The 22,937-nt window shown below is 32.5% G+C and overlaps 1 protein-coding gene across 6 annotated transcripts in view; it reads right to left on the bottom strand.

Annotated features, from left to right (window-relative positions):
* Positions 1–305: 305 nt before the first annotated feature.
* Positions 306–22,937, bottom strand: part of LOC132704069 (fibronectin type III domain-containing protein 4) — a 123,355-nt gene continuing 100,723 nt past the window's right edge. For 4 of the 6 annotated variants that reach the window (XM_060673750.1, XM_060673751.1, XM_060673748.1 and 1 more), the window contains one exon: positions 306–10,053. In XM_060673750.1, the coding sequence (XP_060529733.1) occupies positions 9,781–10,053 (273 nt within the window). In that variant the 3' untranslated portion in view covers positions 306–9,780. The remainder of the gene's footprint in view (positions 10,054–22,937) is intronic. The other 2 variants (XR_009619221.1, XR_009619220.1) reach the window with 2 other exon arrangements.

Raw genomic sequence — 22,937 nt, 5'->3', positions numbered from 1 at the left:
ATATTCATAGTCTATATATTCTATATATTCATATTCTAATATGTTTTGATGGCCTAATTTTTTTTAGAATTCATTTAATGAGTTTGGTGATAACCAGAAACAGAATACATCCACTTATTATGATCCATCCTGTGTGATTGACCCTTGGGTGGAATTAGAAGAGAAATTAAAATCAGAAGAAAATACATCTAGCAGTCAAATTGCAAATCCTGACTCCGAAGACAGTTCTTCTGAAGAAAGTTCGGAGGAGGAGTCATCTCCTTCAATATCATCAGAAGATAAAGATCCAGAATCTTAGGAATCATTATAAGCGTCGATGTGTCTGCTTTGATGCAATTTTGAAAACCACTGCCAATTGTGTCGATCTCCAAGTTTGTTATGTTTGATATAATTTTAACATAAATTAACATAAGAGGGAATACCTAACAAATGTTTTTATGCTCAATAATGGGCACCTATTTTTTCCAATAAGCAGTAAAAAACAAAAATTAGTAAAAATACTAAGAACTAAATTGTGTTAGGTGGCACATTTTGGTAACTTTTTAGTTAATTTATTTTCTGTCACTTTAGGGCAGGCAAATATTAAAAATGACATGCTTTACAGTTGTTATCAAGGTTATCATTAATTAAGTTTGATATTTTATCAATAATTTCCACGGGGCATATATTTATTTTAATTATTCTTTTCTGGTTGACACACAAAATAATTGTTATAGACAGGCAAAAATACACCAGAAAACTTGTAGACATTTCCCCTTTTTGTTCTAAACTTTTGCAGTTATTATTGTGGAAAGGTAAAAATGATAAGATATTCTATGATGATCAAGGTCCCACCTATGCCTTCTAGTCAAGTAAATAAGTTTTTATTGAAACCAAAATAAATAATATTTGATTCACAGTAGATATTTGGGAGCAAAGACATTGTATCCCAGAAACCTGACAAGACCTTAATATGTCCTTGTTGGCGTACCAATCACATTCTAAATGCCTATGATCAAAAAATTTTGGGCCATTTGAGGACACCTGGGATTTTGATATTTTCAATTCAGACATACAAATTTGGTTATTTGTTGTTGGTGCTTTGTTTCTAAGTATTAATTAAATAGTTATATAAAATGGTTTTGGGTTGTTTTGTGTGTGCAATAGGTATAATACTAATTTTAGTTTTGATAGGTAAGCTACAGAGAGCTTTGATATTTCCAAGAAATTATATTCTATCGCCACAGGCATGGGAACCAAACCATTCATAAATGTTTGTTTATGTTTTCTGTCGGTTTATACTCATTATATGAATGAATTGTCATCCTTCTTTGGATATAATGTCTTTATCTCGGAGCATTTGCACTTTTTGCTAAAAAATTACTGCTGTGGCTGACAGTATTGATTACAAATACAGAGTACATTGCTTTAGGTGCATAAAAATTATTGGAATAATAAGAAGTCAATGTTTTGGCACTTTTATTGGCTTCTTCAGGACTAAAGGATGATTTTCTGTATTAATGTATATAATAGAATCGTGAACTATTAGTTCACACAGTACTTAGAAGACAATGGACATCACGAAAAGTCATTCGTATTAGTCCTGAAGAAGGCAGTAAACTTGCAGCGCGTGGCGCCTATAATCCAAATTTCAGTTTTTAAAAAGATACAAAATTTATTTGTATGTATATTGGCTGGACCACCACCTAGCTTTTATTTGTTGCTCTATATTTCAGTTTAATATGTTTTCAAATTGGATCCGGTGAAAGTAGAAATTTTTGTTTTTATATTGTTTAAGTCATTCGGTATTGTTTTGTAATCTCTAGTGAAGTGTGCGTTTCAGAAATTGATCTTATCCCCAGCAAATTAGTTTATGTAACAAGTCTCGAAACTGACATTTTACAGGGTAGGTTTCCTAGAGGTCGGTCTACGGCCTTTAGAAGCCTTTCAGAACGTGTTAAGTACATTTTTTTTTTTGAACCATCAACGAAATAATACATGTAAACAAAAGTAATATTAAATTTTTAGGAGAAACGCCGTCAATATAGAAATATTTCAGTCTATTTACAAAAAAAAACAAAAAGCAGGTTAATTTGCACGAATTTGATAAACGACACCTTAGTCACGAGTTTATTTTCACACAAGCTACGACCATTGGTTTTTGAATACATTTTTGCCAAACATCGCGAATACATTCTCAGTCGGTCACGTGTGACGTGATGATAATCATACCTGACAAATGTCAAAATATTATCGGTGTTTAAAGTCTCCTAAACCCGCGCCAAAGTCACTCGCGATGATGAGATATTTTAGAATGAAGTGTAGAAAAAGCTTTTATCTGACCTAAGCCTCATGAAAACTATAATTTTCTGGCCTAATATTTGGTCGGAAAATGTCACTTTCGGGACGGTTTTAAAGATTCACTGATTAGTTTTGACTAGTGTTTCCTCTTCGTTTTTTTTTTTGGTTGCATCTTGGCAACTTTTATTTTGTTGTAACTGATAACTGTTATAATCTTCAGATTCACTGTGTGTGTTATCATTAGGGGACAGTTTTAAAAAACTGTACCTATAAAAGATGACGATTATCCATCAAGTAACATTTTAAACTCTGGTTATTTCAAAATATAAGTATAAGTAACGCATGAACGACACAGAAAACAAGAAGCTGCTTTAAATAATGCGGTTTCTTTATTAGCGGGTCCATAATGGAGGTATACTAGGGCCGTTTAGATATTATTGATCCTGAGAGTGGGCGTTGATTTTATTGGTTTTATTAGTCGTAACGTAAATTATTTTTTCAAAGAAACTTCCACAGGCTACTAATAACATTCACAAACCTTTTGGATTCCTCATGCGTCGGTTATTTATAAATAAGCCGACGTTTCTCTAATCATCTTGTTGACTTCTTCTGAGCTTAACTGAAACTGGCTCGCATTCTACTCTGTACCTGCGTATAGATTGTGTTAGGGGGGCGGAGCTAAAAGAGGGGCATGAAGATTGTCTGGGAATACTGATATTAACTTAAATGAATTCTCTTTTGAGAAATTTGAGGAGAGAGGTTATTAAATATCTTTATAAGAAAGATTTATCACCACAAGGGAGGGGTGAATTTGCACCTTCATATCAAGTTGTAAAAAACTAGGCACGAGACTTTAACAAGTTGTTGATGCTGGATGGCCGAAAACTGTTGCTTGTAAAGAAAACAAATTTATTGTGGCTGCACGAGGAGTACCGCAAGCGTTGATGCTAAAACGAAAGCGCATTGGAGAGCACTTTAGAGCCCAATTTGGTTACCATTGATTGAATGAGAGCGAGATCTACAGCATTTTGACCTTATTTTGACTCAGTGCACGGTATTGTGCTAAAGGAGTTGCTGACCTTCTATAGGAGGGGCGGTATTCTGGACGCCCTCTAGAGCGGTCTGGGGGCTCAATGGGCCCATCTGGTAACCTAAGTACTTGAACGCCGCGAGGGCGTCCCCCTTTAATACCAATACCATTACCAATATTAGGAATGAAATCGGGGTACCTCTCCTAACCACAGAAGCTGCGTTTCGTAAGCCGAAATTTATAATGGAGACTGAAAAATTCATGAGCAAATAGCCTAGTTTCTGGGGCACTGATGACTTCAAACTGAATAATGATAGAGGTGAAGAGCACTTTGCAACTCAAAATAGACCACTTTTTTCTGACGGTTTTATAGCTCATTACTATCGTTATAGCAAGTATGTCAACGTCTTAGGTCACTGTTCTGAAAAATAAAAAATACGCTTTTTCGTGACCTTAATTATTAGGAATAATAATATGTAAACCGCCCTCATATATGCAACAGTCAATCGAAATTTTTTAGAATTCATTCCAAATAATATTGGAACCTGTTTGGAGGAGTTTCGATCCAGATTTTTTCGCACAGTGATTATTTTCTTCACTGTTTTGGACTGGGGTATGGTATAATTTTTAAAATTTTTCGTTCGGTAGTATTTTGATACATCAAAATTTTAGATGAATTATTTATTGGATATAATATTTCTGGTAATAAATTATGTTTCTGAGTTTTTAGTTTTATTATAGAGTGTTATTCACGCTTTAAGCTAATAGTATATTATGCCACAAGTTTTGTAAATGACACTTCAGTCACGAGTTTGTTTAGGCGCGAGCGGAGCCAGGGTTTAATTTTTGAGTGTCTGAAGAAAAAGTTTATAAAGATGTTGCGTACTATCATTTTTCTAATAGCTTTAGGTTTTGGTTAAAATTTTGAAAAATAGGAATATATACACACATCAGAACGTCAAAATATCAGGCTTAACGGCTTAAAGTAGTTCGCGACGGTATTTCATGCAAATGATGTTTCAAATTAACACCTTGCGCACGCCTAATCTTTAGATAGGGGGTATTTTAAGAGTCGAACGTGGAAAAAACTTTTTGAAAACCAAAGTATGTCGTCTTTTTAAAGTCAATATTGTAGCACTTTTCCATTATCCTGTTTGTTTTATTAAGGCTTCTGATACATCATTCTTAAGGTTTTTTCAGTATCTAAATATAATTATGTTTTAAATACTTAACAAGTATTATTTTGTTTAAATGTAACATTAAAAAAAAACTATAGTTATTAAAATTGCGAGCTGCTTGAAGAATTATATCTATTTTTAGTGAGTATTATTAGTTAATCGCAGTGGGAATATAAAGTCTAGTGTTTGACATTAAGTGTTTAAAAAAAATAAATTTGTAGAATGGAATATATTTGCTATATTTAGAACAAGATTTTACACTTCGTTATTGCATACAGTTAAATAATAATAATAAAAATAATAAGACAGTAAATTAAAAAGTTCTGGCAATTGCCGATGATGTTTCATTTGGCATTATTCAGTATTTCTTGCCGAAAATTTCTAATTCACCGTGAAGTTTGGTAGTAATTGGTGCTATACAGAAGAGATGACTTTCTACAAGTAAATGTCTAACCTACAATTTCTACAATAGAGAATTACACTTTATTTACATAGAAAGGCATTAATACTTTCGAATCACAGAAATGAAAAATATTTTAATTCGTTAAAAACATCACTGCCTTCACTCGTACTATAATTTGTGCTTTTATAGGTATCCGTGATATTAGCTCTTACGTGAGGCATTTTTCAGCAAGGAAAAAGGAAATCAAATGTTAAGTAACATTGGTCTATAGGAGGTTTCCTTCAGAAGGAAATCCTGTTATTACATTTAATAATTTTGAGTACTGTAGGATTAGCCAAACAGACTGTTTCAAATATTGGTTCTCCATCAAAGGATATAAGGATATAAATAGGATATGTGGACCTGAGTTATATACATTTCTAATATTATTTTTTATTTAGGGAACTTCTTAACGCTAAAATTTTCAATTGACTTCGCTGCAATCTTATAATCCGTTTGTAACTTACAATAAGAACTAGGTGTTATACAGGTAGTATAGTATAAAATTGTTTATTGGTAAAGTCGAAAAATTATTTCTTCCTTACACATAGGTACATTGTACAGTTTCTTCAAAATACATTTAAGAGAAACGATATTATTAAAGGCGGGTATATAAAAACTATATGAATTCTCATTCCAGCATCTCACCAACTTGTTTTTTTAAAGTAGGCTCTAGTTAAAGCTATATGCAGAAGTAGCTCACAAAATGTACAAATATTTTTATCGTTTGTTCCTTATTTCATGTTGTGTTTGGTCCCATGGAGAATATAAAACCACTTCACAAACAGATATTTTGACAAGCGATTTGACGGAATTGACGTTTTAATATTTACCTATATTGTTGCTTTCACTTTTCCTTGTCTGTTTCTTAAAAATATTTGCACATATTTTTAAAAGGAGTAAAATCTAAGTAATTAACAGTAAATTTGGGGTAAAAGTTGGGTCACTAATGCAATGTTTATATATATTTTAAATTACACTTTAATAATATTTTTTTAATAGATATACAAGTATACTACAACATTCATAACGCTATACAAATAAAAATTGTCATGTTATATATCTGAATTCTCACTGTGTGCAACACCCTAAAATTTTCGCTGGCAGCGTGCTTCTAACTAAATTGGCACCATATCAGTCCCAATTACATAATAATATCAATTAATAATTTACTCACGTTACTATAGGAAGAAGAAATATTTCTTCGTATATCTATTTATATTGGTGATATATTATTAGTGGACCCTTTTTGTGCTGTATCTTAAAAATGTATCGTTTCGAATTCCTAAAAATTTATGAACAGAATGGAGCGTATGAGTTGTATGAAATATTCACAGACCTAATTAATTCAAATGTGCTGTGACCATCCCCTGCCTGATATATTTCTAATAAGTAAATAATAAGAAATTCAATGCGTTTTTTGTCTACCTATATTTACACAAAAATTGCCAACAATGTGGAGTTTATTCATATTTAGCCTTGTGCCTATTTTCCGGAGTCCGGTTTGAAATAAAATTCTTTTGTTATCCAAATATAGAAAAGTGCTAGTTTAACTAGCAAAGACAAAGCCAAATCAAACATTAAGCTCTCATTTCGAAATATGACCTCGGCTGAGCCCCTCGTTCTCGAAATTTCTAATGCAGCGCCAGTCAGGAAGCCATTCGAAGAGAAATAAACACAAACCCAATAGGAAACTTGAAAAAACTTTGGTTGAGAAAAAATTACTACCAATCATAAGTATATCTACTGAAAGGATATTTTATTGATGAAAAAAATAGGTTAGTCGATTTTATAATAAAAATATTCCTATCAATTCAAAACATCTAAATTGAAAATGAATATTTCATTCTGCATCATATTTGACCATATTGGAAATGGAACTATCCAGCAAAATGCACAATTTAATAACTATAAAATATTATATTACAAGTTTATAAGTGACTGATGTCTACGTCACCAGATATTAGAATTAAAATATAAAAATTTCTTTGAAATTATTTTGCAAATTAGAAATGAAAAAAAATTGCTTGTTTAAAGTTTTATGCAATTTATTATTATTTTATTAGTACTTGCAGTAATTTTAAACAGCTTAAAATTTTGTCCAGTTTATGATTTACATTTTGGGTGGTTTTGTTTATATGGAAAATGGAGGACGCAAACTTTTCCCTCTCTTAAATTAAAATGATCGAAAATGATTGTAGATCGTTTTCTATTTAATATAAATTAATCTCTTTCGCGTCCTATTGAAAAATTACTATTTTACAGGGCCCCTTCCAATGAAATTACGACACAGTATATAGTATTGTATTAAAATCAGCTCGTTCTTTTGATTAATTAATTGTTCAATTTAGAGAGCAGAGAAAACTAATTTAGATTAAATTTGCTAAAGGCCATTCCAAAATAGTAATAATTATTCGTATGCTACTAATCTATTACTTGTGAGTGTTGGCGATTATATTTCCATAGGCCGCTGCTTTATGCGAACTATATTTGTTTAGTAGTATTTAACTAACATGAATCCCAAAAGCAATTTTTACCAAGTACATAAAAGCTATTTCTAGCAGTTTGTGTATTATTACGCCAATCCTTGTTGAGCATTTATTTTATCACATTTACACCAAATATGTATGACAAAAATTCGTAGTCGAAAGAAACCGTTTTGGCAATTGCAACCTATTCACTTTCATTGTTGGATACATGTGTCACAACCGGTGATATGTAAGAAAACGTATTTCAACTTCTTAATAACAGATCTTCCAAGTTATAAAAGGTTTTCCGCACATTGATTTGGCTCAAGGCGATGAATTGTTGAATTAATTACAATTTTTGAACGAGAAAAAACAATTTTTAATCAATGTTTTTTAGGTAACAATTAAGGATCCTCTAAACTAAATAAATATTTCTTTACAAGGGCTACAAAAGCATAATTAATAATAAATAAATAAACAAATGATTTACTTTATTGAGTAAGCCTAAAAAATCTTGTCAAATTGGTGAATGCTCGCACAAATTGATGATACTGAAGTTGTAATACGTAAAAAGACAAGACACTCGGTGGTTTAGTTAATTGTACAATTTTAAGATTTCCTGACGAAATTACTAAGATATTTTTTAATGAGTTTGACCTAATATGGTGTGCTTTACACTTATTCGTTTAATTGCAACCCAGGTGCTGCATGGAAATCAGTGCGTGATTATAGATGCTGCCTGTCGAGAAGAAGATGGAATATTCGACCTTCATTGCGAGAAAGCGTTTGCGTCCTATAAAGGCGAGAGCACCTCTCTTAGAGGGATTCAGTTAGAAAAGTGAAACCTATGAGCCCGAATGTAAATGATCAACTGTCCGGGTGTCCAAAAAGTATGAAAAGGCAGGAATAACTCGAGAATTACAAAAGTGATCAAAAAACAAGAAATGCTGAAAAATATTAAATACAAAAACTGTTCAATAACACAAACATTACCCCCCACCACAACCCACTTGTGACGGGGAGGAGGCACTTTGAAATTTTAAATGGAAACAAAATTTTTGTCTTTTGGATTCTCGTTTGATGGCTCTGTAAATGAAAAAAAAGACGGTTTATTGTATTTGTCTAGAATTTAGTGTTATGACGCCATCGTTTTAACATATTTTTTCTACTCCCTATTATATAATACCAAATTATGCACTAATCATTTATAAATGAGTGACTGCAGAAATTTATTAACGTGTTGCATACTATACTATTTTTATGCATGGGTACATTTTTGCAAAGTGAGAGACGTCAAAAGACCATTAGTTTTTTTTTTAATTTACCGAAAATATCCGATAGCGTTCAACAATTAACTAAAATACCGAAAACGAACACAGTATCACTTGGCTCATGCCTGATTCGTGCATAATTGGGTACTTACAAACCTGCCGTTTTCGTCACCTAGATGGCCCATCCCATTTAACATGTTCAAGTTGCCTCCTTTCCATCACCAGTGGGTTGGAGTGGGGAGTCGCGATTAGTGTTATTGAAATTTTTTATTTATTGAACATTTCAAGGATTTTTTGATCAATTGTGTAATCTTCGAGATATTCTATCGTTTCTTCTTGGACACCCGGTATTATTGATAATGTGTATCGTACATAGTAATGTGTGTGTAAATAGTTACTGGCTTTGTTATTTTCGCTGACTTGCTTAATTTCACAATCGCGTTTGACAAACTCAAACGGTATTTGTCGATTTAACAATGTTTGTCATGTAGTTTTTGTGTTTTTGAGAAACGGCTTGCTTATTGCTCCATCGATTATATCGAAATATATGAGATACGAAAAATCTTTTAAATTAAAACTTTATAAAGTTAATAAGAATATGCTACTGTCTCCAGTCATATCACACCGCAACTCGACTTGTATGAATATAAAATATAATATAATTTATATTAAATAGATTAAATCATTTTGTAAAGAAAAATTTGAACGCTTATCATGAAAGTAAAAATATATCTTTTACTTTGAAGTGCACTAAAGAATTATATGTTTCCATAATAGAAACTTATCAGGCAGCTGTGTAGGTAAGTTTTGTGGCAAAAATTATATTGCAAATCAAATAAAATTTATGAATCAGATCATATAAATAAAATCACCTATGCCATTCAGTTGTTCTTTATTACTTTAATAGGCTTAACGCGCGTAACTACTTGTAATTAGGCATTTGTCCAACGCGTCCAAATATATGTTTTCGTTCGAACGACAACATAATGCACACGAATCAAGTCTAGGTTTATTAAATTAGGTAGATTTTATAAAAAACGAAATATAACGGAAATTATCATTTCCAAGAACTAAAAATTTGACGATTAAATAAACCACCATGTAAAGAGACTCATTCACAAAGAAACCTCTGCGTTTCTGGCGATTCGACTATTTCCGTTTCATCGTCTTCGGGAGGCGAAGGTCCCGAAATTGACAATGTCGGCAGGCCGAAGTGCTTGTCCTCCAGGGATATGTTATCTACGCTGCGGGCCTTCCGGCATAGTTTGGACACGGACCCGTGTCGCCGGAAGAACTCTTTGGGATCGATGCCCGGACCGCTGTTCGAGACAAATATGGCCGAGTTCATACGGGGTCGAGGCGTGCGGGGCGGTTGAGCGTGAATCTGAGAAAAAATAAATAAAGTAATTTACTAAACCTACGCCGCAGGTAGGCCAAATTTAAGTAAATTTGGTAATTTGCCCCATTGTATTGAGAAATTAAATTTAATTGAAATAATAATTGAATTATGAATTATTAGCTTACGAAAACATGTAGGTATGGTCTGTTCATAGATATAAGAAAGTGACCAATTGCTTTTGAACGGATTATCCAAGGGTGGTCATTAACATACAATGCAACAAGATTATTAGCTTAATTAATAATAATAATCTTGTTGCATTGTATGTTAATGACCAATCTTGGATAATCCGTTCAAAAGCGATTGGTAACTCTCTTATATCTATGAACAGGCCATACTCTTTATTTGCCTTTTAGGGTGACAAGTTATAGTTAAATCTTTGCTTTTTGCCTTGATATTGTAGACGTTGGATAATCCGTTAACTATACAATTTTGTAAAAGATAGAAAATTTTTGTTGCTTCCTTCATTTAATAACAATAAAAGATTGTAACGCAGGGTTACTTAGGTAAAAATATTTCTTAAAAGAGACTTTAAATGAACTTAAAAACACGTTTCTTTTTTTTAAATTCTTTCACTTATTCGTTAAAAACCATACAGTAAGTTATATGCCCCAAACTACAGAAGCCCAAAGCTAAGTGAAGATAACGTCTCGCTGACACCGCATCGAAAGCCCTTTTTATTCGATTGTCACTTTATTTTGCTTTCTGTATAAATAAATGTTTTTAAAAACGCTCTCTCGAATTTTGAACATTTAAGTAGTAGCTGTGTTTTTAAATAAGAGTGTGATAGGCACCAAAGATATCTTCAAATAGATGGGAGATAAAGCGTTATCAAGGAAAAGGACATAAATGAGTACGGTTCACGGGTTGACTTACTTTGTAATACCCTGTATGATACTCTCGGTTTAGTCCACAAAGTCTGTTAATTTAGTTGCCTGAAATCGAAGGCTTAGATGCAGTGCGTAGTTAGATAGTTTGTGACGGTTTGTTAATGAAGTTTTCCTATAATTGGTTTGAGAAGTTAATAAAAAAAGTGTTTTACATTGACATTAACATTTTAATAACATTTTACTTTTTTGTTTTTGTTATTTTTGTTGCTCTATTGGTGGTTTATGTTGATACTAGAAACTGTATAATATTAGTTATTATCAAATCAATTTGCAAATTATTGTTTATAAAATAGTAACATATTCTTAAGGTCCTGATTAATTAAAGTGGAGGTGATATTGCAATGTTAGGAATATGACGCCCATGAAATCATGTTTACTTTATACTCTTCAGATATCTGTATTAAATTTACTTTAAGTAATTCCAGATTGTTGCGCTTCACAAATAACAATAAAGGACAACTTTCGAAAATGTTATTTTATGGTGTCCAAAAAGTCTCCAAAAAAACTGCTACATTTCTACAAGGATTTAGGAAATGTAACTTTTCTAACCAGTGTTTAGTGTCATGTGCCATCGAAAACAAAAAATGGCTTAATAGCTTTACACTATATTACAAAAATTCGCTACATTAAAGGAAGATTTTCCCATATTTTTCAATTTTCCCATGATGTTTGCATTGCACTCTTATTAAAGAGTTATGCAGGATACTAAACCAAGTCTTTGCGAAATATTAATGATCATGTCAGTTCTCGCATTATATAATGGTTTACTAAAATATTGTCTTTTCGACATAAATCAGTGCAGGCATTAAAATGTACTTCTGACATATAGGTAAAGGAATTTCTTGAATGAAACATGGAAAACTGCGCTCAGTTAACAAGAGTTCCCGGAATTTGGTAATTTATGAAAGGGGTGGAAGACATTCATCAATTTTATGTTGACTATGCAGGGTTATTTACGATATACGGCACAATATATTCTCACCAAAATACAAGATTTTCAAAAAGTTTTACTCATGGGATGTGTAAAGTCGTACTATCGTTGCTTTTAAAATTATATTCATACTATACTGGTTGGACTGAGGTGGCTTTTATTTGACGAAAATCAGTTTAACACAAATTAAATTAGAAAAAAAATTATCGGATTTTTACTGTATTTTATAATTGATGATAGCTGTCATAAATTATTGAAAACTGTGAAAATCTGAACGTTTTTTGTTCTAATTTAATTTTTCTGTACTGGTTGTCCCAAAAGTGTTAAAAATATAAAGTTTATGTTGTTTTTAAATGGAACCTTCTGTATATTCTAGCATTTTTGGGTTCTACGACAAAAATAATTGTATGGTTCAATAATATTTATGATACCTAAGGCTTAAGGTTTCTTTAATATTTGAATTATATCGAAATATACCGAAAACTACAAAGTAGTTATCTCAATAAATTATTTATAGGCACTTAAATGCAATAAAACATTTATTTAGATAATACTAAAACCATAATTTCGTGTATTTTGCTGAAAAGACTAAGAGTTAGCTATAGAGGACCCTAACACCGATCGATAGGTAACACAGGTCTACAGTGATTTTGATGTTTAAAAGATGTTTGCTTATTTGTTTATTTTTGAGGACCCTAACCAAAAAACGACATATTTTTACTTTATTTCGTTATTTTTTTATAGCGCTCTATATCTTAAAGATGTTATTTTAATAATATACCTATTAGGCATGATTTTTAAATGAATTGAATTTTATGAAATTAAAAGTGATTTGGCAACAGGCAAGCAACAGAGTCGGCGCAGAAGCGTCAATACAGCATTGTAACCTGCTTATGCGCAGTTTGGTTGTATTGGCTGTCGTGCTATTGTGTTCGTGACTGTGTGTTCCGGAATGTATAAATATGGAAAGAAGATATCGTGTGAACAATCCAAATAACTTTTTTTATATGAGTGCTAGTTATGTCGTAGTAAAGCCAAGGCAAACTACAACTTCTTTTGTAAAAAATATATACCACGCTTATTTTGGTGTAAAAATTGGCGAATAAGACAAGTCCTGGGCTCCTCATACTTGCTTCGTTTGCGTTGAAGCATTAAGAAACTGGCAAAAAGGTAGGAAGGATGATTAAGCTTTGGTGTTCCTATGGTATGGCGAGAGCCTAGGAATCACTATGATGATTGTTATTTTTGTTGTGTAATGTTCAAAACACAATGACCAATTGTCGAGAAAAACGCCTAGGTTTCATTTAAAGAAGTAATTGATAAGTTTCTTGAGAACTCTAAGAACGAAAACTACGAAAGTATTGTTCAAAGTATCTAGGTTTTAAAACGTCTAGGTTTTAAATGAGTTTGAAAGTGCATTTTCTGTTTTGACACTTGCACTATTTTCCTCAAAATCTTAAAGCAGATAGCGAAGAACAGAGAGAGAGGTTTCACCAGGATATTAAGGAAATGGAACGGCGATACCAAAGCAAGGAATGTTTAAACAAAATATGCCCTTAAAAACACACAGTCGAATATCCGAACAACGCAGCTATAACATGGGTAGTTTTTTATAATTGCGATATAAAATATCCTCTGGTGTTGTACTCTACTGTAATGCTCTGTAGTCTGTGGTCAATTGACCACTTCTTAATCGACTAATCAAAAAATGTTTTCAATAACATCTTGCAACTGTAGAGTGCTATCTATCAGTACTCAATAATATGCATTTTATAATAATTTAAACTGGCTGGTTAATTGACACAAAAAAATTTGACCGGTGAATTCGACAACCCTACCCTACTGTAGATTTCTGACATAATTTTCTTCTTATCTATTTCAGAAATTAAAATTAGATTTTATTTTTACTAAACTCAAGTTATTAAAAAATATTAATTTAAAACTATTATTATTAAGAAATGAAAAATTTCGGAACAAAATCAGACCTAACATTGGGTCATTCTGTTTACAGAAAACCTACGCACATAGACCTTAATGCATGGTCACATCACCATCCGGCCCAAAAATCATCGGTTATCAACTCTCTTGTTTACAGAGCCATAAAACAATCTCAGCCCGAGTCACTAAACTCAGCATTAAAACACCTTACCTCCGCTCTTCTCTCCAATACTTTCCACATTAAAGATATTAAGCGTTCCATCAAAAAATAAACGTCACCACAACCTTCCAATAGTAATGAGGTCGAAAGCAATCCTACACTTGCCACTGTGGTCCTTGCTTACATTCAAAACATCACTGACCACATATCAAAAGTTCTAAAGAAGTATAACGTCAAAACCAGAATTACCACTTGTCCAAAAATCTCTCATCATCTTCCGTCCGTCAAAGACAAAATTCCATTTGAGATGCCAGGAGTATACAACATTTCATGCATATGCGGCAAAGAATACATTGGAGAGACCGGACGAAAAATATCAACTAGGCTCAAAGAACACGAAAGAGCCTTACGACTAAGACAAAAAAACTCATCAGCTGTTGCCGAACACACTCATGAAACCGAACATAAAATTTTATTCCATAAAACTAAAATTCTTGAATGTAATCAGTTCTTCTACCAACGAAAAATCCGAGGGTCCATAGAAATATATAAACAACCTAACAATCTTAACCGCGACTCAGGTCTCTACATGTCACCAATATGGCAATCAGTCATCCGAGACGGTGTTTATGCCCCTAATTTAGTTCCGCCCCCTCAAACAATATATAAGTAGGTACAGAGTAAAATGCGAGCCAGTTTTGGTTAGTTTTGGTTAGTCAACAGGATGATTGGCGAAACGTCAGCAAGTTCGACTCAGCAAAAACCGACGCAGGAGGAATGCAGATGTTTTGTAAAAACAGTGGAAGTGGAAGTTTCTTCGAAAAAATAAAAAATAATGTAACTAAAATATATTTCAATTGATATTCGTAGTACGTCACAAAATAGCGTTTGTAGTTGGCAGATATCTGGAGAGCACGCGACTTATACCGGATTATTCAAGCTATACAAAGTCATCCTATACACGTTGTTCCGAAAGTGTTAACGTGAATACGACCAAAATAAGTCTTTGAAATTTTTGTTATTCAATTTTTTTCATTTCTTAATAATAATAGTTTTAAATTAATATTCTTTAATAACTTGAGTTTAGTCAAAATAAAAATCTAATTTTAATTTCTGAAATAGATAAGAAGTAAATTATGTCAGAAATCTACAGTAGCGTAGGGTTGTCGAATTCACCGGTCAAATTTTGTTGTGTCAATTAACCAGCCAGTCTAATTTATTATAAAATGCATATTATTGAGTACTGACAGATAGCACTCTACAGTTGCAAAATGTTATTGAAAACATTTTTTGATTAGTCAATTAAGAAGTGGTCAATTGACCAAAGACTACAGAACATTACAGCAGAGTACAACACCAGAGGATATTTTATATCGCAATTATAAAAAACTACCCATGTTATAGCTGCGTTGTTCGGACATTCGACTGTGTGTTTTTAAGGGCACATTTTGTTTAAACATTCCTTGCTTTGGTATCGCCGTTCCATTTCCTTAATATCCTGGTGAAACCTCTCTCTCTGTTCTTCGCTATCTGCTTTAAGATTTTGAGGAAAATAGTGCAAGTGTCAAAACAGAAAATGCACTTTCAAACTCATTTAAAACCTTGACGTTTTAAAACCTAGATACTTTGAACAATACTTTCGTAGTTTTCGTTCTTAGAGTTCTCAAGAAACTTATCAATTACTTCTTTAAATGAAACCTAGGCGTTTTTCTCGACAATTGGTCATTGTGTTTTGAACATTACACAACAAAAATAACAATCATCATAGTGATTCCTAGGCTCTCGCCATACCATAGGAACACCAAAGCTTAATCATCCTTCCTACCTTTTTGCCAGTTTCTTAATGCTTCAACGCAAGCGAAACAAGTATGAGGTGCCCAGGACTTGTCTTATTCGTCAATTTTTACACCAAAATAAGCGTGGTATATATTTTTCACAAAAGAAGTTATAGTTTGCCTTGGCTTTACTACGACATAACTACCACACATATAAAAAAAGTTATTTGGATTGTTCACACGATATCTTCTTTCCATATTTATACGTTCCGGAACACACCGTCACGAACACAATAGCACGATGGTCAATACAACCAAACTGCGCATAAGCAGGTTACAACGATGTATTGACGCTTCTGCGCCGACTCTGTTGCTTGCCTGTTGCCAAATCACTTTTAATTTCATAAAAATCAATTCATTTAAAAATCATGCCTAACATGTAACATGATACTGTAGATTATAGTCTCGTGTTTTTCTTCTTAATTTTCAAGTACATTAGATGATGTTTTATTTATTTCGATTTTCAAAAAGCAAAACGGAAGAACCCATAGTCAGCGATTACCTCATTGGAAACATATTAATGACAGTAACCATTCACGAGCTTGTGAAAAGCCAATGGCCAGTATTTTATATAAAGCAGCTATGAATACAAAACTTTTTAATTTAGCATAAGATTAAAGTTGCTTTCAAAAATCGATAAAACAAACATTGCCTCTATTTTTAGTCTCCTTGACCACTAGCAACGATATGTGGTTTTAGAATCCCTTTTTGAAGCAAGGCATATTCTCTTCATTTATAACACGTTTTTTATTAGATCGTTACACGGATTGTCAAGAAAGTAATTTGTTTCTGCCTATTTTTATTTACTCTTTACATAGTGATTTTTCCGAGTGAGTTTCTATGCATAAATGCTATTTTGAATGAATTATTCTACGGCTGGTATACTTGTAGATTGACATAACAATTTACAAATAAGTAACGAGTGTCCAATACGTATAACAGCTACGGAAAAAATCGATTGTAGTTTCTTGACCACTTTTATATTTCTATTTTTACGATTTTGATTAATATCGATATCTTTTCTGACTTTCTCTAGCTCTGGACAGAAGAACATTTCAAAAATCATGATTACCGCCTTATGCGAAGGACGTCATTTTTTCAAATGAAACTCAAATCAATGGTGTAGTTTTCAAAATAACATTTTTTTATAAATGTTGATCTAGAATCTGGCATATGATCAAAAACGAATATCGGAACAGAATATGGAATATACATGGTGTCATGCTACAAAATGAGAAACACTGCTGTTCTAAAACTTTTTTAAATCAATACAGCAGAATAAATAAACCGCGCAACTAAATGTTCACCATGAAAATCATTAACAAATATATCAGCGAATTTAAACCCATTAATTTCCACTATGGAAAAGAATACAAAATACTGGGTCATTATCTTTACAGAAAATCTACGCACACAGACCGATACCCGAGCCATTGAACCCAGAATTAAAACACCTTACCTGTGCTCTTCTCGCTAATAATATCCACATTAAATATATTAAACTTTCGATAACAAAATACACTTCACCACAACCTTCCAATAGCAATGAGGCCGAATGCAATCCTAAACTTGCCACTGTGGTCCTTCTTTACATTCAAAACATCACTGGCCACATATCAAAAGTTCCAAAGAAGTATAACGTCAAAACCAGATTTACCACTTGTCCAAAAATCTCTCAACATCTTCGGTCCGTCAAAGACAAAATTCCATTTGAGATACCAGGAGTTTACATATGCTGCAAAGAATACATTGGAGAGACCGGACGAAAAATATCAACTAGACTCAAGGAATACGAAAGAGTCTTACGACTAAGACAAATAAACTCATCAGCTGTTGCCGAACACACTCATGAAACCGGACATAAAATTTTATTCGAAAAAACTAAAATTCTTGCATGTAATCCGTTCTTCTACCAACGAAAAATCCGAGAGTCTCTAGAAATCTATAAACAACCTAACAATCTTAACCGCGACTCAGGTCTGTACCTGTTACCAATATGGGAATCAGTCATCCGAGCCCCCTCAAACATTATATAAGCGGGTACGGAGTAAAATACGAGCCAGTTTCAGTCAAGCCCTGAAGAATGATTGTCGAAACGTCAGCAATTCGACTCAGCAAAAACCGAAGCAATAGGAATCCAGAAGTTTTGTAAAAGGTACAAAATACGCTTCTCTATTTCCAGTAACCAATCCCAACAAACATCACACACAATAGAAAAAGTACTCCATTTTCAACAGGAACAAAAAATGTCACGGAATGGAATGGAATTTCCCTCTTCCCGTTTTTGAGACACCTTTTTGAAAATGTTACATTTTTAAGTACGCTACTGTATCCCGAAAAGCTAATATTAAATACATTTCAGTTCAGTTTGCAGAATTACTAGGTATAGTTATAGCACTATTTGAAAAGTTAATGGAATGAACATTCACGATTGGATCATTAAAAAGCTTGGAGATTCAAGTGCGTAACATATAAAGTTATTCCTTTTTATGTTTTCGACAAAAATAATTAAGCTAGAAATATTCCATTAACATATCACGCAATGGTCTTACATAATCTTTAAGACCAATAGTCGCACAAAATTATTTATGTCTAATCTTGGACAAAATTTCAGAGAAATTTGCCATCCTATTTTAAACCAAAGAGAGATTTGAAAGAATAGAACATCCATGCTAACTTAAATTTGTCATTACAGTATGGGTTGTGTGGAATTTCGGGTTATGCAAATGCTATGCATTGGGGTTTATTCTCTATTTATCAAAGAGAGCAATAAACAATTTGGTACTGCGTTATTCAGGTATTGCATTTTTTAACCATAAACATAAAATTTAAGAAGTATTGTTAACTTTTCAGGATTGGACAGAAATGAACAAAGTATTCTTCTCATTATAATTAATATACCAAATTGCTATTGTCGCCTGCCTATAACAAGCCTTTCAAAAAAAAAATACAACCAATAAGTGTGAGTTGTCAACCCTATAATAAAATCATAACTACGTATAATTCGCCAAGGTTAAATCAAAAGCTTCATTTAAGCAGATAGCTTCTGTTTGCTCAGCAGGTCATTCAATTCTGTGGAATAAATCAATATATTAAATAGATTAATTGACGTTGACATTTTGTCTCTTTGTATAACTCTTCCATAAGTCTATTTAACAATAATCCCGTATTATATTCTCAGAAGAACTTCATTGTCCTAGGGCAAATGTAAAAAAATAAATTTCAAGCCTGATCGGCTATAATTAAAAATTTAGCTAATCAGGGTATCGAACGAACTTAGATCCACTTTATAAACTACATGCCGATGCAGAGTAGGCACATCGATTGCTGATATAATACCACAAAATCGCTATTCGCAGTTGGACACTAGAAACGGATCATCAATTGTTTTCAAAACTCCATATCTTCAAACTAAAAAATAGATTTTCGTACAAAAAGAGTCGTTTTATTCACTATGCTTTGTTGCTAAGGTTTTTTAACCGTATAATTTTTAACCTACAAAGTGTAAACCACGCAGGGGCCTTTTTTTTTGCAAATTTTAGCCAAATTTTCTTTCTAGCGGAACAATAAAACCGGCAATTAGTGTTAGTATGTCCAAGTTAATCCATGAGACCGTATAGATTAACTAAAATCTGAAATTGAAAATTGAATTGGATAGGTCACTGTTAGAAATTAATGAAAAAAAGAAGGCAACATGTCAAGTGGAATGTCCCAAAAAAGTTTAGGAAGACCATCAAAAATGATCAATGATCACACAAAATATACGCTTCAAAAAAAGATTATTTTTTATTTGAAAAAGGAAATACGCATCCTATAAATTTTAAAAATTTGATGGAGTTTCGATAGGACAATATTCCTTTAATGAGAAATAATTTTGTTAGACCTCTATGCCTGTACTGTTACTGTCTTGAGATCAGTTACAAATAAATATATAAAAAAACTCTTAGGGTAGGCTGAATAGTTGCACACGTTGAAAGCGAAGAAGGATTGCGAAAAATTTGATGAAATTTGATGTTTTCGAAGATTACTGTGGTGAAATGGTAACATATTTACCCACTAACTGAATAATGGTTATGGATAATGCCAGCTATTAGGATTTATGGGAAACTCACGAACTTTGAATAGAAAACAAGAAAAAATGTGCGAGTTTCATATCGACTGATTTAATAAAAATGCCAAGAAGAGAAAACGTTCTGTGTGACGAGCTTAATTTTATAATATAATATTCTAGGTCAAGCGATGCTATCATATATATTATATGTGTAACAAAAATATCGCTAACATTAACAATACACAGGAGACCACGAACTAATATTTCAATGGTATATTAATACGTCTTTCAAGCAGTAGGGAAATGGATTGAAATGCTTTTGGGTCTGAGACTTTTAGTAAGTAGACACGTACATCTACATAAAAACTAAAAGTATGTTCCGTTAACTACATAAAAATAAAGTGATTAAATACAAATAATGTTTTTGGAGATTATAGATGTACCTGGATGAAAAATAGACAGTTTCGAAGAGATTTTCCATATCCTATATCCAGGCTATTATTTTTAATGGTTATCCTCTCTTTTTAATTTTGATCTTTCTTGAACTCTTTTTGTCTTCAGTTGAATCTCTGCTTCGGATTTTTATGGCCTTTTCAGCTAATGTTCTGTTCTTATTCTTTTATTCAATAAAAACTTGCATTTGTACACCATCTAAGCATAGAAAATATAATATTAAGAGTATAATACAAAAATTGATTTAAATTCGTTCATGAAACTGTGTATGTTCTGACATTATTAGCAAAAATTAACTAAAAGTGAATCTATTGTGATTTACCTTGGTTTGAATATGGTTAGAAAGTTGTATTTAACAAACAATGTCATAATGTATAAAAGAATGTTTGGAATATCAATAGCCTAAAAGAGTGTTACTAAAATCTTTTTTAAAAAACGGTACCCTATTTTCCCCGCGTATCCCATTACATCCGTTTTATCTTATAACCATCGCTCGCGCTACGTGGCAGGCTTCAATCTGCTGAAAAATCAACCAGACCGAAATATTACTGCGGGTGAAAAAATTTGAACTCATTAACGAGTGTTAAAAGAATTTGCGTCGGACGGAAAATGGGAAAATATTCCTGTTTCTAGTGTAGTGCGGAATTCCCGTCAATTAATCCCGAAGGTCTCACTTGCTCTAACTTCAACCGGCTAGAAGTTTATTACCGCAACTTTTCATTATGTTCCGCAGTTTTTCATTCGAGCATTCGGCATTTGCTTGCGCGTCGCTTTGAAAAAAGGCAGAAATTTAATCGCCACGTACATGTTCAACGCTAGCGTGACGCAAGAACGTAACGTTTTTTTATTCTATTTAAAAAAAGCGTCATTAGTGAGTTGCCCTGTGTTCAGCTGGCGAATAAAACGATGTTCCTGTGGGAATATTGGAAAGAATTTAAAGTGCCTGAACTTTATAAATGTCCTGCGATTTGATGTGCACTTTGACATTCGAGCAGATTCAAACTTTAAATATGGTGATGCAGGTTTTTTAAGTTTTCCTAAAAATTGTTTGGACATTTTAATTTGTTTTTCAATAAATTGTACTCTACTCCCGATCTTACAAAAAAATTATTCTACTGCCAAATTATTAAAACAGTGAGCTTAAAAATACAATTTATTATTAAAGTAAATATGCAGTAGTAGTTACTCGAACTCTACCCCCCTCCCCTACCCACCTATAACACACGAAGTATCAAACTGGAGTGCACCACAGGGAGCCGTACTAGGGTCGCATGTATTTAATTTTTGCATAAATTAATTGAAAAATTTAGGAAGAATAGTAATTTTTTATATGAAAAACGATTTTTAGGTAACCAAAACTAACCAATTAACGAAACAAATGTTAGAAAGTATAATAATAATTTTTGCATCAATTAATTGAAAAATTTAGGAAGAATAGTAATTTTTTATATTAAAAACGTTTCTTGGGTAACCAAAACTAACCAATTAAAGAAACAAATGTTAGAAAGTATTTTAGTAGTGATGCTTCACAAAAACTTAAAATAGGATAATAGTGTCCTATACTTTATTTTATTTATTTATTACATTAATTTTATACATTTTTCTTCCTTTTCCTTCTTTCGAAAAAACATGTTATGATTATTTTTAAAGGATTGTTCAAGGCACTGTGCTACGGGATTCTTATATTGGGGGTATGTACAGTCTAATCTTGCGTCTCTCGGAATAATAGAAAATGCCAGAGTACAAATTATGTTTTTGTGCTCCCTACTCTAAAATACCCAATAATAAGTATCACTTTAAGACGTCAGTTTCGTTAGCCACGGTTGCTACTCAATTTGAGTTACGGGTTTGGGATCGATTGGATGTTCACACGTCACTCAAAATGTACGCAAAAACGCAAAAACTAATGGTAGTAAAATAAGTACATATAGTATATCAACACAATACAATGCAATGCAAAATATATAATGAGATAATGAGATAGCCATTTAAAATTTGGAAGGGTTAATATAGGCTGAATGTCCAATTTTTTGACAATATGTAGTCAATGGTTGCACTTTCGGTTTAAGCGGAAACGACAGTAACTTTAAAATTTTAAATGGCATAACCTATATTTTTTGCAATTTTGGATTCAGGAGATCATTCTACGTAGAATAGGGTGGTTCTGAAACTTTTTGTTGTTTTTTAAAATTTTTATTTTATTTTGAAAATTGTGTCAAGGGGGCTGTGACCATCATAAATACTGTTGACCGGGTCACCTGATCATGTGGAAAATTGTAAATGAAATTTTCTTTACTTGTCTAAAGCCAAATATCATTTAATGTAATAAACTATCAATTGTTTGCTATAACCTAGTTTTTTCAAATAGCAATGGGAACCGGTACTTTTCTTGCAACATTTTGACACCAAAATTTTCAAAATCCGTTAACAAATAAGCTTACAGGAAGGAAAAAACCAGATAAGTAATAGTATATTATGCAACAAGTGTGGTAAACGGTATTTGACTCACGAGTTTATTTGACACGAGCAGAGCACAGCGGAGCGAGTATTTAATAAACGTGACGCTTCCCGCACGCTAGATCGGTGTGTAATTAGGTATTTTACAGACGGA

This window comes from Cylas formicarius, unplaced genomic scaffold (genome assembly GCF_029955315.1).
Source record: "Cylas formicarius isolate icCylForm1 unplaced genomic scaffold, icCylForm1.1 PGA_scaffold_6__28_contigs__length_40554024, whole genome shotgun sequence".
Taxonomy (NCBI): domain Eukaryota; kingdom Metazoa; phylum Arthropoda; class Insecta; order Coleoptera; family Brentidae; genus Cylas; species Cylas formicarius.
The sequence above is the reverse complement of the archived record's forward strand: the minus strand, read 5'-3'. Positions and strand labels throughout refer to the sequence as shown.